We start from the raw sequence: 16,300 nt of genomic DNA, 5'->3' as shown, positions 1-16,300 counted from the left end.
TAAAATTACTTTTTTACGTTTTAATAAGAGAGCACTTTTACAGGTTTGTTAACTATCCGCCATCTTGAATAACCGTTTCTTTTGAAGTATTCCGTTTCTTCTTGAATAAAGTAGTTCTTTTGAAAGAAAAGAAGATCCATGATCAGAGTGAATGTAGCTAGGAGTACCAAACAATGAAAATAATTGTTTCAGTCTGCAAATAACAGTCAAAGAGGACATATCAGAACAGGGGTACGCAAATGGAAATCGTGGGTACTCATCAATGATTGTTAGCATATACCGATTTCTTGTAGAAGAGGGAAGAGGACCCTTAAAATCCAGGCTTAGACGCTCAAACGGTGATGTTGCTTTTTTATTAATTTTCCATCATGTTTGAAGAATCTTGGTTTTACTTCAGAACATACCTTACAGGAAGCAGTCATTTTTCTTACCTCATCAAGGGTGTATGGTAAATTTTTGCTTCTGATCCAATGATACATACGAGTTTCACCAGGATGACACATTCTTTCATGATATTGATGAAGTCTGTTCATTTTGTCGCTCATCGAGCACACTCGTGATAGAGAGTCAGCAGCTACATTCAGTTTACCAGGTCTATAAACTAGTGATGTGTCAAAACCAAATCTCAAAACCATCAAAACTTTGGAAAAGTTTCGGTTTCGAGATTCGATAGGCAAGTTTCGATATTCAAAAGTTTCTAAATAGAAAGTTTTGGCACTTATATTTTTGAAAATGATGACATTTTTGTGTCATTATTATTGTTTATACAGACAAGCTGGTAGCAATGGAGCAAACACATCCCCATTACTGTCACTAATGAAACAAGTAAATTGTAGGCCTATTCTGAACTGCAAAAGGCATCTTAAATACTGGAACAACTTTACTTACAATTCAGTTTCATATCGATATTTATTAAACATTAAGAAATATTGACCACTAAATGTTCTAATTAATGTAATATTCATGTTTATTTCAATGTCAAGAGTTTCATTTATTTTAATGTTAGTCGTTTATGTTTATTAAGAAATATGTTATTTTGGGTTTGAAGTTTTTTTGTCACATATTTATGTTCTTGTGTCTGGATCAGGAGTCAATCTCTTTCAGTTTTGATCGCATAATCATAATGAAAATTTTATCATTAGGCCCTACCGTACCTGTATTTTTGTTTTTTAGCAACCTAGACCAGGTGACTAAAAAGTTTCGTGTTCAAGTTTTGAGATTCGAGATTTGGGATTCGATTTTTTAAGTTTCGGTTTTGGTTTCGACATTCGAAATTTCTGGTTTTGACCATCACTACTATAAACAATATCATAACTATAGCTCAATAGTTCTAGTCTCCACCTCATGATTTTGTCATTCTTAATTTTCCCCGATATCTCAAAGAGTTGAACATGAAAGAGACAGACTTCTGGTCTGTTATTAGTTTGAAATGTCTGCCTAGCAAATAGCGTCTCCATTTTCGTACTGACTCCACGATTGCATATGCTTCCTTTTCAATCAAACTGTGCTTTAGTTCACTATGAGACAGAGCTCTTGAGAAAAAGGCTACAGGTTTTCCTTCCTGGGTCAGTGTTGCTGCTATTACAGTGCTAGATGCATCGGTCTCAACGGTGAAGGGTAGATCAGGATTTATGGGACACATTGAGGCATTTTCAATCTCTTGTTTCAGTTCATCAAATGCATTTGTGCATGTTGTGGAAAGAGCTGGTTGTCAGGACTTTGATCTTTTCAGAAAATCGTGGGACATATCTTGAGAAATGGGAAAACATTCCTACTGCCCTTCTTAGGGATGATGCGTTTGTGGGCAAGGGGAAGTTCTTTAGAGGTAAAAGCTGATCAGAATCTGGCTTAATGGTTTTGTTGCTTATCGTATATCCAAGGAGACTAATAGATTTCATTGAAAAAGAACATTTATTTTCATTAATAGTCAAGTTATACTTACTAGCAGCGTTCATCAGCCTGTTTAGGTTCCCATCATGCTCCTCTTGTGTTTTACCACATACTGTTATGTCATCTAAATAAGCAAAGATGTCATTAAGATTTTCTGATTATGCCATCAATAACTCTCTGGAATGCAGCAACTCCATTTATCACCCCAAATGGAATTCTGGTAAATTGGCACAGCTGACCACATGCTTCAAAATCTGTAAAAGGCTTATCTTCAGCCTTGATCGGGATTTTTTGGTAAGCGCTTTTTAAATCAATGGCACTAAACACTTCATAGTTAGCAACTTTATCGACAATTTCTTCAAGATTTGGGATTGGATAAGCATCGAGACTTGTAAATCTATTTATTGTGTTAGAGTAGTCTATTACCATACGCTTCTTGTGGTTTTCGGAGCTGGTAACAAAAGCTTGAGCTCTCCATGGAGATATACTTGGTTCTATTACCCAACCCCTTCATGCAATAGTGAGCGAATTTCTTCTGAAATAAACTGATAATCTGTTACTGTGTGACGGCGAGATTTCACAAAAATAGGGTGAGAATCATGTGAAATATGCTCAAATAGTGAAGCTTGTGGTACATTTGCAGCAGCTACAGATACTATAGCAAGAGGAGATTCGGGTCCGCCTAATGTGAGTTCTAATTTAGAATGACGACTGAGTAAATCATGACCTATTATCAAATCACAACAGAGGTTGAGTAAAATGCACAAAATCACATTATTGTATGAGTTACCAAGAATCTTCAAATTAACTTTGCATTCACCTTTAGTTTTAGAAGTTATCTCAGAAGCCGCCATTGATACTTGACTGATTTTAGAAGGATAGGTTTTTATTTTTAGTTGATTTACTAAGTCACTACTCAGGAAACTAGTGGTACTACCAGTGTCAATTAGGGCTTGAGCTGCTTTACCATTTACATTAACTGGGACAATAGCTTTTGAAACACCTAGGGGATAACTTGAAGAACAACTTATGTGGCTTATGACTGATGAAGATGTATTTTTAATTTTTGAGTTTTGACCAAAACTTGATTTATCTATTTGAAAGGAAGAAGTAAAAAACCTTAACAAAGTGACCCTTTTTACCACAACCTTTACAGTGAGAATTTCTTGCGGGGCAGTCATTTCTTGGATGTCTATTAAATCCACAGAAGAAACATCTATTATTACTCCCAGAAGTAGCAGCTATGGTTGGATCATTTGTATCATCGTCTTGAACGATTGAGTTTTCTTGTTTTAAAACTGAATTGAGATTTGAACTGGGTTGATATAGGAGGGCTTGTTGTTGTGCACTTTCCAAACAACGGGCCTGTTCATAAGCATCTTGAAGAGAAAGCTTAAAGTTCTCTAGCAGTCTCTGGCAAATGTGTGGAGCAATCAGACCATTTACAAATGCATCTCTAATGCAGTCATCTCTATTTTCTTCTGCAGAAGTAGCTTTAAAATTGCTGTCTTTGCTGAGTATCTTTAAAGCTTCTGGATATTGGTCAACTGATTCTCCTGGTTGTTGCTGACGAGTAGATAACTTATGGCGAGCAAATACTTTGTTCACTGGCTTACAATATAGATTTTGAAGATTACCAATTGCATCTTTAAAATTCAAACATTCACTTATATAAGTATATACTGAAGGCACCACGTAGTTGATTAGAAGTTTCAATTTCACCGCTTATGCTATGTTTTTGTTAAATCTAATTTTTTACCACGTTGTATTATTTATCCAAAACGATCTTTCACTGCTTCTAATTTTTATTGTTATCGTTTTTCCTTGTCGCTTTTGTTATTTTTGTTATTGTTATTCAAGATTGTTTATTTATATAGTATCTATTTACTTATTACTTGTTATTCATTCTATTATGTTCTTGCTGTTACCTTTTTACTCAGGGGCGGACTGACCCGCCGGCCCACCGGCCGGTGGGCAGATACGCCTTCTCAACATTCCAATATTTGCGCCCTCGTTAAAGGAAAAATTCATAAAAAATTTTTAAAAATGAGTCGAGATGTGTTTTTAGAAATCAAGAGGAAAAACTTAGAGTAAAAGTTTCAGCAGTGAATAGCAAAACATAAAGTCGGGTGTGAGACCTGAATAGACACTGTCGACAAGCGAGAGCAAAGCAGCTCTTCTCTCTCGTACGTGTAGGCCTACTCCGAGTTGAAGGCACTTTAACTCTGTGGTCTGAGGTACTTAAAAACAGCTGTCCTCTTCCCGCGTCATTTTACGCCGAACCCGAAAAAACCGCACTGCGACTGCATCCGACATCGGTCGGTGTCACGATGTCGTCTGTGGTAAACAACTAGTGAAGATAATTTAATATTATCCATATTTGTTATAATATTTAATTATTGCTCACACTATAACTATTTCAGTTTAAGTCACATTTAATTTTTATCAATGTCAACTCAACTCTCTTGTAAAATGGCGTTTGCCGTGCATGTAATAAATAAATAAAGAGTGTGAGCTGCCAATTAAAATGTGTCTCTCTTTAGTGAGTGTCTGATTTGTGTCTCTGTGTCGAAAGCTTCAATTTATTTTTATATTATTTACCTACACAGGAAACATGAACGAAAGCAGTATTGTAGAATCACTACTTTTACAAAATTTAAATTAGATTAAGTGACAGTGTATTTGTTAACTTAACCATTACACAGTAAAGGTAAAACAGTAAACATTATTTTAATACCGTATGTGGCTACCGCCACATTAATTGAATTAATTCTTTCATTAATTCTTCTTGAATTAATTATTTCAATATGCACTATGGCACTAATTTGGTCAACTTTCCTATTTTACTTACAGATAGCCAGCTCAAAATACCTTCGTAGTTCTCTCTAGGCTATTTCGTTTGTAGAAATAGGTTAGGTAGGCCTACTTTAGGGTTACAGTTTTGACTTAATGTAATGCTAAAAAAGTTTAAGTCAATAAATTGGTTTTGTTCACAGTGAAAGCATATTGTTTGTGTTAAAATAATTTCATAGAAATCTAAAATATATAACTTCTGTTATTTACAGTGCCAAAAAATACAACAGTTGCAAGTTCAGGTTGTAAACAGGAAGCAAATGATTTATATTGTATGCATGCAGCCAAGTCATGCAAGGGAAAATAAAGAAAATACACAAATATAATACGAAAGAACCTAAGAAAATCATTTGTATTTTTATTTTTGTTAGGATATTTACTGTCAGAATAGCACCAAGTCATGTGGGTAAATAGTCTAAATTTTGTAAACCAAACATTGACCAATAGTGTCAGTTATCAGATTTCTGATTTTCCACTGTTAATGCCTCTAGATTGCCTAAAAATGCGAGTTTACAGGTATAATTTTTAAAAAATTTCCCGGGGGAGGGCCCCCGGACCCCCCTCTTTACAGGGGGGTATTCCATACCCCCCAGACCCCCCGGTTGGCGCCTTCGGGCTGGTCAAGGTTTACGCCCTAATAGAGTACCCAGTCCGCCCCTGTTTTTACTGTAATACTTTTACTGTACCACTTTTACTGTTGCATGCATTTTGCCATCTTATAACATTGTATCCATTTTTGTAAACTGGTGTAGACCGTTGGGAAATAAATAAATTTCTCAGATTCATTTGCTTCTGTCACTTCAATAAAATTTGTAAATGTCCTGAGCCAGTGATTCCATTCCATTGCTGCTGTTGAAGAGTTTGGATCTATTGAAAGTTTTGCTGGAGCAAAATGTTTTTCCATGATTGAAGATATTGTGTTAAATAAATTGTTGAAGAATAAAGATTGTTTGCCTTGAATGAGTCGGCTTTATTTAACACAATTCAAGTAATGGAATTCGTAAGTAAGAGTTAAATCTAAAGATTGAAATAATGATTACAAACATTCAACATAAACAAATAAAATAACAATGTCCAACAATATTTTCGATCACAGATATCTAGCCTAGTCTTAAAAAACCATCTTAAGGCATACATAACTCTTACACTCATCCTCTGTAGGCCTAAAGCTACCTATATTTTATTTGGGTTAATATAAGTAATGCTTTGAGACTGCTTAACATTCTATGTATTGACATATAAGTTATTACTTAAGTATTAATGATTGATGAAATTATCCATTTATAAATCAACCTAACCTAAGTAGGTTAGTTTCCTAATATTGTTTAACCTAGTACTTAATAAAAAAAATAAGGCCTAGGCCTATGGATATATGTAGTTTGAAAACGGAGCAAAACTAAGAACTTATAATCTAGATTAGGCCTTTATTAGTGTTAATTAAACTAAAAATGGATCAACAACCAGGTCAATGCTAGGCTATCCTGAAAGGATCCACCTCAATCGCAAAACAGCCAAAACAAACTTTATAATAGTTCTTAAGTTGTTTAATTTATTTTATTTTTCTGAAATAGATAGCCCAATCATCCAGTACAATCCACACTGTTTATTGCAAAACGTAATAACTTAAGTACGTAGGTCGGCTATTACATCAGACCTCAGACTCCTGACAGACAAACCTCTGAATCAGACGACAACCGACGAAAAGAGTAATTCAGTGATAATTAACAGTATTTAAAAGATGAGGATGATTTTTAAATAAATTGGTTTTGGATTAGAAACTTATTACCCTGGAAAGTTTAGAATTATTATACACAATGTAAAAATCGTATGCATAAAGCCATTACTCTATGAATGAATAGGAGCAAGCAAAGTCGTTCTCTTACTCTTTGTCTAAAGTACACTACAAAATTGTAAGTCTTAAAAAGTAAACAAATCAAAACAATGGCGAAATGGCGACCCATAAGGCCCATGTTAAATTTTCCAAGTTAAGTTCATACGCATATTATGGGGATAATAGATTTTTCCTGGATAAAACACAGGTCTAGAACTTTTTTTTACACAGAACTTAGTTATACCGTAAGTATAAACATGTTTATATGTGCCAATTCCGAGATCGAAGAAACAAGTATTCAAACTTTACTCATATTATAATAGGATAAATTGTTTTTCTTATTTCAATTTGACAGTGTATTGTGTTGGCAGGTCTCAGCGCTGCAGCTGGTATCGGAGTGGATGACCTGAGGAGGCTGTGTATCCTGAGGTTGAGTTTTGTAAAGGGTTGGGGTCCTGACTACCCCCGACAGTCCATCAAGGAGACTCCATGCTGGATAGAGGTACACTTGCACAGAGCACTGCAACTGCTTGACGAGGTACTGCACACTATGCCCATTGATGGACCTCGGGCTATGGAGTGACCAACTTACCATAACCAACAACACTGAACTGAAGTTATGAGCCTACACAGAATTAAATGTGACCAAGTATCTTATATTTTGACATCACATAGATAGATACTACCATAGACAAAAAGAGTTAAATATAGACCGTCAGCTGTGTTGCGGTTACCATTGGTTCTGGCGCACACCGCTGGGATCGCCGTGGTAGTTACAGCGTACGCGCTACGTAAACTACAGCGGTGTGCGCCGGAACTTATGGTAACCATGGTAACCGCAGCACGGCTGACGGTCTATATTTAACTCTTTTTGTCTATGATACTACTTCTCTAAAGTAGGGTTATGTTTAAGTTTTCAAAGATAAATGGCATTTCATAACAAATCTTTGAGTGAAAATATTTTTTGGAGGTTTCCCCCGCCTGTATATATATAATACAGTACTAATTTTTAAAAATGAAGCCGCTTAACTATCAACCACATACTTGAACATTTGCTAGATACATATTAGTTTTTTGATAAACCTTCTCCTAATGGCACAAACCTGTATCAAAGGGTTGTAATTAATCACATTTAATATACTGAATATGTGTCAGCTTAACATTTGTTTTTAGCAATTTTCCTTATATCAAATAAGCTATTATTGTTAATCTCATGGTAGGATCTGGACCTGGGACCGATTTACTTTTTCGTTTTAATGTCCCCAGAGGCAAAAAAACACGGTCCGTTCAAATTCATATATATGTATCCGTTCGCACGATAACTCGAGCAAAAATCATCCGATTTTAATGAAATATGGTACAAACGTGTAGACCCACATTAATTTATTCTAATGAGTTCGCAAACCAACATGATCAGACCATGGGAAAAGGATTTTGTGGGGGTTTTATGTGGTAAAAATTGAGGTTTCTAAATTTGACTAAAACATAAAGTATCCTAAAATTTTTGAACTTGAAGAACTTGAAAATCAAATAATTTAGTTTATAGAAGTGTTTTGTACGGTTATTGGTTAGAGAGAAAATTTCAAAAATTGTAAATTTAAAATTCCCATGTTACTCTTATAGGCTAGAACTGTTATAGTTTGCTTGTTTATGGATACATTTTGATCAAACTTGGCAAATTTATTTATTAGCTAATAATATTTCACTAAAAACACACTTTATTACCCTCCCTTTAACAGCAAACCTAGGTACCTGTTTCTAATGTTATTTAAATAGATTTTATATGTTTGACATTGATAAATGTGATAAATAATAGCTGCAGCACTGTCACAGTACCTGTATGTGTTTTCACTTTTCAGTCACCAGGCACTCCAGTTACAAAACACCTTATAGGCTGTATAAAATGTAACCATTGTGCAGAAGTTTCTAAGTCTAAGCATTTGAATACCGGTACCTACGTTGCCGTGGTGCCTAGAACTGTATTGCTGTTTTATGAATAGCCTACACTGATTTCTTATAAATAATAATAAATCTTTTATGAAGAGTTGTAGGATATCAAAACCCTGAATAAAAATATTGAACAACCCATTTGTTGGGAATCGGATTGACCTTAGTTAAATCTTGGACTAAGCCCCTGATGAAAAAAAAACTTTAACTGTATATTTACGGTTTTGAGCATACTGGTACATAACATTTGTATTTAAGCTGAAAGAAAAGTCCATATTCAGATCTCAATCTTTTACTCTATAATATATTATGGTTATGTTTTAAGTAGTTATTTGGTGAAAATATAGTTTTACGTGATTAATTTCTTACAATTAGCCTTCTCAGTACAATAGCATCTTAGCAGTATGTCAGTCAGATCCGTCCAATAACTTAATGCTCTGAGTCAGGGAGTCTATATACTGCATAATATACGAAGCTCTCCCGACAGTAACACCACCCATCACTGCGCCGCCGTGCCAAACGCTTCTGTTGTCGTCTGTCTGGAAACGGGACAGCGGAATTTGAAATGGGATCGGAACATCAGAACGATTTCTTCTAATCACCGAGCATTCTTTAACAAATACTGATAGGAAGGAAGTAGGCTAGCCGTTTAATGTTAAATAGGTAGGTCTAAATAATATGTAATTAATTATGAATTATTTCTAGTTAAAAATTACTAATACGTAGCCTATATAAACATGAATTAAATTGATATCGTAGCTTAACTATATTACTTGTTATTTCCATTCTTTAAATAACAAAAAATAGGAAGAAAAGTGTATTAAAATGCAATATTAAATTTAGAGGTAGGCCTGTATAGAGCTATGAGTATTTTATAAATAGTAACCTACCTTATGTTAATGAATTCTTCAAATCTATTTCTTCTAATCCAAAATATAGGTATACTATTAATACATTATCTATTTACAATATTTACATCCGCCTTCATCTTGGAAACTGGAACAACAAAATTAACATTACAATTTGGCTATTTCAAATGAGGGAATATCTTAATGTGAATCTTGTATAGGCCTATTATGTTTCTTTTTGTTTGTTTGTCACAAAGTTGCTTAGCATGGGGAATGTTTGTAGGTTCAGTATACTAATAATATTTAAGTTTATAGACATCTATTTACAATCCCTTTCATCTTGGAAACTTAAACAACAAAATTAATAACAATCTTACTAATATTATAAACTAGCTGGCCTGACAGACGTCGTCCTGTCCTAATGTGGTATTATGTCAAACGAGTGCACCTGTTGCTCGAATTCGAGCAATTGCAAAATGTTGCAGGTGTTATTTCAAAACGAATAGCAGTCATAATTTTCGATGACTTAAAAGAGTCAACTCAATGATAAATAATCAATCACTCCACACCAGTTATCGAAACTATAAACGAACTGAACTCATTCTGAAAGCGAACGCTCACTCCACTCCAGTTATCCAAACTGAAAACTAACGGTCATGTTTGTATTTATTGTATCATGTATTTAATACGAACAGCTGTAATTATTACACATTATTCGTCTGTTTAAATAAACATAATCTTTTCTTCATAAGAAATACATTGGGATATTAATGGCCTTTGGGGCAAAGCCCGAGGACTTTAATTGCAGAAATTGGTGAAAGGGGGCGTCTACACAAAAAATACTTAATTTTGACACATCGTTTGTAAAAATCCGTCCATTATTAATGGAGGAGTAGTGTTTCGTATAAATCGCCTTCACGTATTATATATAAGGATGCTCGTTAATTTTCAAGATGAGCTCGTTCCCATGGCTCAATCACGTCCTGGTTGAAGTTCGTTTGCCATGCTCACTCACCTTTTGGTTGCAAATTAGCTGTTGTCATAAATTTAAAAAAATAATAGTGCTGCACCCTGTTGGTAAACCTATTAACTTTTTAATGCTATTGAACATCAGAGAATCAAATTGTTTAGTTGAACCAGCTGTTAAGATTCTTTTTCCATTTAAATACGAGTACTCATAAGGTTAACATGGGAAACTCCAGAGCCACTGTGGCGGAGCCCTTTTGACGGATTTGCACCAAACTTCACAAAAACCATCCTTGAATAATGCTTAATAATGCCTGAAAGTTTCATTAAAATCTGTCGATCGGTTTCGGGAGTCCATAAAGGACATAAACCAAACAAACAAACAAACAAACAAACATACAAACAAAAATACATTGGATTTTATATATAGATGTGAAAGTTTGTGTGTTTTGTTTGTTTGTTTGAAGTTCAATCACGCATAAACCACTGGGACTGGACGGATTGGGCTGAAATTTGGCATGATGATAGCTCTCATTCCCGATTAACATATAGGCATATTCTTATCTCAAAAATCCTTTCGGGCTCTGCCCCAGTGGCTCTGTAGTTCCCCATGTTAACCTTATGAGTATTCATATTTAACCCTCCGAGTGTTATTTGTCGATGCGTTGACACATAACACACTTTGTGTAGTGTTTTGTGTCGATGCATCGACTCACAAACACTGTTTACGGCGAAGGCTCTATGACTGACAAAATCGGATTGAACTGGATCGAGTTAGGTGTCGTTTTATTTTGCAGATTCAGAGCTATCTCCGGAGGTCTGTCTCTAAGCGCTTTTCAAAATATTGTAGCAGACAGCTGACGTGCGTATTTGTAAACAGCTTGGTTAACCTCGCACCGATGACTGATGTGTTTTATTACGTTTATCATTGTTTTAGTGTTAAAAATCAAAAGTAGTGATATACGTGGTGCATTATAAGATGATTTAAGTGATTTTGAAGGGCTGGTTGATGATCCTGAAGAAGTAGGTAGTGATATTGATGTAAATTATCAGCCAGATTCCTAGCTATGGTTACGCTATGCATTCTTAGCTAAACGCTATGTACCGAAATCTGTTTTTTACCCATAACTTATTTATTTGCAAATCTACTTCCTTATATTATTATATATTTGTAATCCTCATAAAATTTAGAACAAAGTGGCTACTTTCAAATATTTATAGGCCTATAATTTATACAATTTCATTGAGCGCAAACTTGTTTTTTTTTTGAAAATTTTCCAAAATATTTTTTTTTACCAAAAAAATTTTTTTGAAACAAATGTTCCTTATGTTTTATGTATAATATTGAAGCCCATGATTTTCCAAACAAAATGGTATATAGAACTGTATAATTAACATTGTTTTCAAGCTTCTCAGATCAGTTTTAATAAAACCTTGCAAATGAGCAAAAAATAGGCAGACATTAAGGCCAAAACAAGGGACACTCGGAGGGTTAAAGGGAATTAAAGAATTTAGTCAGCTGTTCCAACTGAAAAAAGTTGGTTTTATGATATACAAAAGCATTAAAAGGTTATAAGATTTACCAACAGGGTGCAGCACTATAGTTTTTTTGCATTTATGTAAACAGCTAATTTGAACTAAGCAGTGACAAAAAAAAGCGTACGCAATGAGAACTTTCAAAGTAGGATTGTTTACAGTTATGGTTTTGTTTTTAATGTCATGAATAATTTGTGATTTTTTGTGAATTCATAATATAATAATTTATTTTTCTTTATTGTTTAGGTGAAGTGGTAGAACATTATGGCTATGGTAGATGTGTAATACTATTATCATACCGTCAATTTAAAGAAGCAAATTTTATCAAACTTTGTCCTCCCCCATTGCAAACGCAAAGCTTGGGTATAACTGCAATAAGCATTTTAAACTTATATGCCAACCCCGTACGAAGGACGGTTACTCTGCTAGTTTGGCTATATTTCAAATGAGGAAATATCTTAGTGTGAATTTTGTATAGGCCTATTTTGTTTATTTGTCACAAAGTTACTAAGCATGGGATGTTTGTGGATACTGGTATCTATGATATATCTGGGGTATTTGTGTGTGTGTGCTCAAGTTCAAAAACTTTTATTTCAGTAAACGATTTAATTAGCATAACACAATAACTTAAATGTGAAATACAAGAATTTTAACTTGGTTCAGAACCCTAACTTGGTTCTTGTATATTTTTTGTCACACAACACATATGAACATTTTAAACCTGAGACACACTAAACTAGAGACACTTAAACGAGACGTTTTGAGTTTGACACTGTCATAACCATAACAATATGCCGCGAACACAAATGTTTCTTGATAGACGACAATAGCAAAAGCGTTTGGCACGGTGGCGCGGTGGTGGGTGGTGTTACTGTCGGGAGAGCTTCGTCATAATGTCATTGTTACTGTCCCTGACACAAAATTGAACAAAACATCAAACTAGATATTTTGTTAAGTATAATCATAGATAAAACAACATACTCCCTTAGTAGATATCTCATCCTTATGGAACAGCTGAAGCCAATTTTATTGTTAGTTCTGTACGGTACACTGTAGAGGTTTTGTTTTGTTTCAATTTGTTTCTTGTTATTTCAGTCATTTAAAACCTTGTTCAACCAAATAATACGATATAATCATCATAAACAAAAACTCGTCCCCTAGTTATATAACCAAACAGTAAAGTTCAAATAATTAAATTAATCTTAAAATAATTTAAACAAAATTTCGTCGACACAAGTGCCCTCTGTACATAAACTAGACACAAAAAACTAGCTTCAAAATTTACATTGGGATGAGAAGTCTACTTGTGTTGGTTAGTCTGTGATATAATATTTAATTTCAATTTGTCATCCGCTACAAAATTTTGGTTTGTTTGGCTAATTTTGTTGCACCTAAAAACTGTTCTTCATTGGTCCATATATCCATATATTCAATGGTTCATACAGTGGAACCTTGATAAGAAGACCCTCGATAACAAGTCGCCCTTAATAACAAGTGTCATTTTCAAATCCCCTTAAAATAATTTTACCCCTAATCACATGTTATTACAAACCTCTATAAGAAGTCAACCTTGATAACAAGTCTTATTTTACAATCCCCATGAGAGTCTTGTTATCAAGGTTCTACTGTATATTCATAAGAGGTATTTTAAATCTACGATTTAATTATTATCAACAATAATTTTGATAAAGTCATTGGCTGGACAGCAGAAGTTTTGCAGCCTTTGAAAAATATATTTTTGTGATACTGCAGCAAAAACAACAGTTTTTTTCAATACAAGCGTTGGGGGATTAAAGTAGCTCTTTTCATCCAAGCACAATGAAGAATCACATCTCAGTTGCTTCGGGTGTTATACTTGAGCTTGTATAAAAAAGAGGGTGATGAAATATTTTTATACCATGTTTTTGCGGCCAAGTATTGTGTTTCATACTGAAATCCAATGGACACAAAACTTGCCAATAATTTAACTATATCAATACTCATTTATAGTAAATGATCAATCTGGGCTTATTTTTATTAACTAAATGTAAATATGTTAATTTTTTTCCTTATAAGCATTTCTGATGTGTTAAAAAGAAAGTCAACTCAATCCAATTTATAGTGTTCTTAACTTTTAATATTATTATAGTAATTCCGTAACTAGCACTGCCTAAGGTAAATTAATGTACTAAAAATGAAAAATAAAAATGTTCGAAATTAGTTAATCTTTTGTAACTTTTTCAATGGATTTTCCAGGATACTTTCTGAAAGAGAAATGTATCACTACAGTTACAGTATCATTAGTTATCAAGGTTGTGAGGATAAATTTCTTAGTATTAGGCTGATCTAAATAAATCCTACTGGCTTAGTTTTTATTTGGCTTGTTTTCTAATAATATATTAAAGCTGTTGTTATTTGTATGAAAAATAAAATAATCATACTAGACTTTGTAAATTAATGACTATACAAGCCTAAAAATATTTCATTCAATGGATTTTGTAAAATTATTTTAAACCCCTAAAGACATAATTTTGCAGTAGTACAGGGAGCGGCAAAATGATCTGACGGTTTTCTTTGCCGCCCTGTTGAGCGAGTGAGTGGTGGAGGGTGGTGGGAATAGGGGCGTTACAAAGCCTACGTTCGAACATTTTTAGTAGCCATGGACCTAGGGACAGCTGAGCACCATGCATTTGTAGTGGAAGTGTTTTTTTCAAAAGTGACAATTCTTGTGTAGCTGTTCAGTAGGCATTTCAATGTGGGTCAAAGAAGAAAAGTCCCAACTCGAAACACCATTTTTCTGTGGGTGGGTAGCTTTAGAGCTACTAGTTCAGCATTAAAACTAAAATCAACAGGCCATCCAAGGTCAGTCCGGACGCCAGAGAACGTCAAGAGAGTGAGGAAGACCGTGTGGTGTGGCTGAAAGTGCGATTTGTCGCTCATAATGACTAATTTGTCACGTGTAAGTAAATCAATCACTTGTTCTGAAAATGAGATGTGCTTTATGTAACCACTGTGCTTCAACTGCTGCACGATTGCCATTTTGTATGAATGAAAGTGCGGGTCGTGCCGTAATACTCATACCGAGCGACCAGACATGTGCAGAGCTGCAGCTTATTTACGTGCAGGCCGCTGAGGACACCTTCTCTCATTCTCTCGATGTTCTCTGGAGTCCGGGCTGACCTTGGACCTGTTGGACTTTTTTCAATGTTAAACTGGTAGCTCTGAAGTTACCCACCCACAGCAAAATAGTGTTTCGAGTTGGGACTTTTCCCCTTGGGCCCACATTGAAACGTCTACGGAACTGCAGCTGAATAGCTACACAGGAATTGTCACTTTTAAAAAACACTTCCACTACAAATGCATGATGCTCAGCTGTCCCTAGGTCCATGGCTACTAAAAATGTTCGCACGTAGGCTTTGTAACGCCCCTTTTCCCACCACCCTCCGCCACTCACTCGCTAAACAGGGCGGCAAAGAAAACCGTCAGATCATTTCGCCGCTCCCTGTATAATATACAAGTAGAGCTGTATCTTACTATTCATAGAAGATTAATTGAGTAGGATTTTTACATTAATAATAAATATCTTTACTTGTATATTGGTGTTGATAGGCCTAATGTTTATATTTGCACTTATGCTCATTCATAAACAAATATATTATTTTAGTATAAGGGCAACTTTGAGTGTTCCGTTTTTAAAATTACTAATTTATTTATGTCGACTAGTAACCTGGCCTCCCTGTGTCCATCTCTTTCTGACTGGGCACAGCTTTGTATAATAATTTATTTTACAATTTTATAACATTGTTAGTTTCATGTTTTAGTGTTTGTGAAAAATATTATATGTCTCTATATAAATAAAATAAGTTTCGTATGTTGTGAGTAAAGCTAGTTAGTAATGCATACCTATTTATCCTTACCAGGTATTACTTGTTTATAGAGGATACTTTTTGTAAGTCAGAGTACAGTATTTTGATGCTGGTTCAAAACAAAGTACATTTAAGGTTATTGTGATAAGAGCTGACAAAAATATTTATGTTGTTGTTGAGTAAATTTTATGAATATTGTTTTTAAAATTTATGTTTTCCACTGTGCAAGTAATATTTATGTTGAAATACTGTTACATTTTAAGCTTTTTAATGTCATTGTAGTTAAATTTCTGTTTTAGTTTATCAGTTTCAGATCTTTGTACAAATTTAAAAAAATGTGGTATTAAATGTATTTAGTATCCATGCATTTACTTAATTTATGCACATTTTATAATACCCAGTAAAACTCTAATAGTGCCACTCAAACAGGGAGGAAAGTGTCGTTTCTGTGGGGAAACTGAGTTTTGAAGGTTAGTATGATAGCTTTACGGTTTTACCAAGCCGTTGATTGTGTATCCAGTTAGAGAATGCGGGTAATAGATTTAGGTCCCTCCATGTCTCCCAAAAGTAGCTAGGGACCATCC

The 16,300-nt window shown here is 34.4% G+C and overlaps 1 protein-coding gene across 4 annotated transcripts in view; it reads left to right on the top strand.

The window, feature by feature from the left end:
- The window catches only part of LOC128982570 (mothers against decapentaplegic homolog 4), a 173,193-nt gene extending 157,116 nt beyond the window's left edge, over positions 1-16,077 (top strand). For all 4 annotated transcript variants that reach the window (XM_054401546.1, XM_054401532.1, XM_054401538.1 and 1 more), the window contains one exon: positions 6,946-16,077. In XM_054401546.1, coding sequence (XP_054257521.1) covers positions 6,946-7,157 — 212 coding nt within the window. In that variant the 3' untranslated portion in view covers positions 7,158-16,077. The remainder of the gene's footprint in view (positions 1-6,945) is intronic.
- Positions 16,078-16,300: the final 223 nt, after the last annotated feature.

This window comes from Macrosteles quadrilineatus, unplaced genomic scaffold (genome assembly GCF_028750875.1).
Source record: "Macrosteles quadrilineatus isolate MER2022 unplaced genomic scaffold, UCM_ALF_1.0 Scaffold_1__1_contigs__length_201487025, whole genome shotgun sequence".
NCBI lineage: Eukaryota > Metazoa > Arthropoda > Insecta > Hemiptera > Cicadellidae > Macrosteles > Macrosteles quadrilineatus.
The sequence above is the reverse complement of the archived record's forward strand: the minus strand, read 5'-3'. Positions and strand labels throughout refer to the sequence as shown.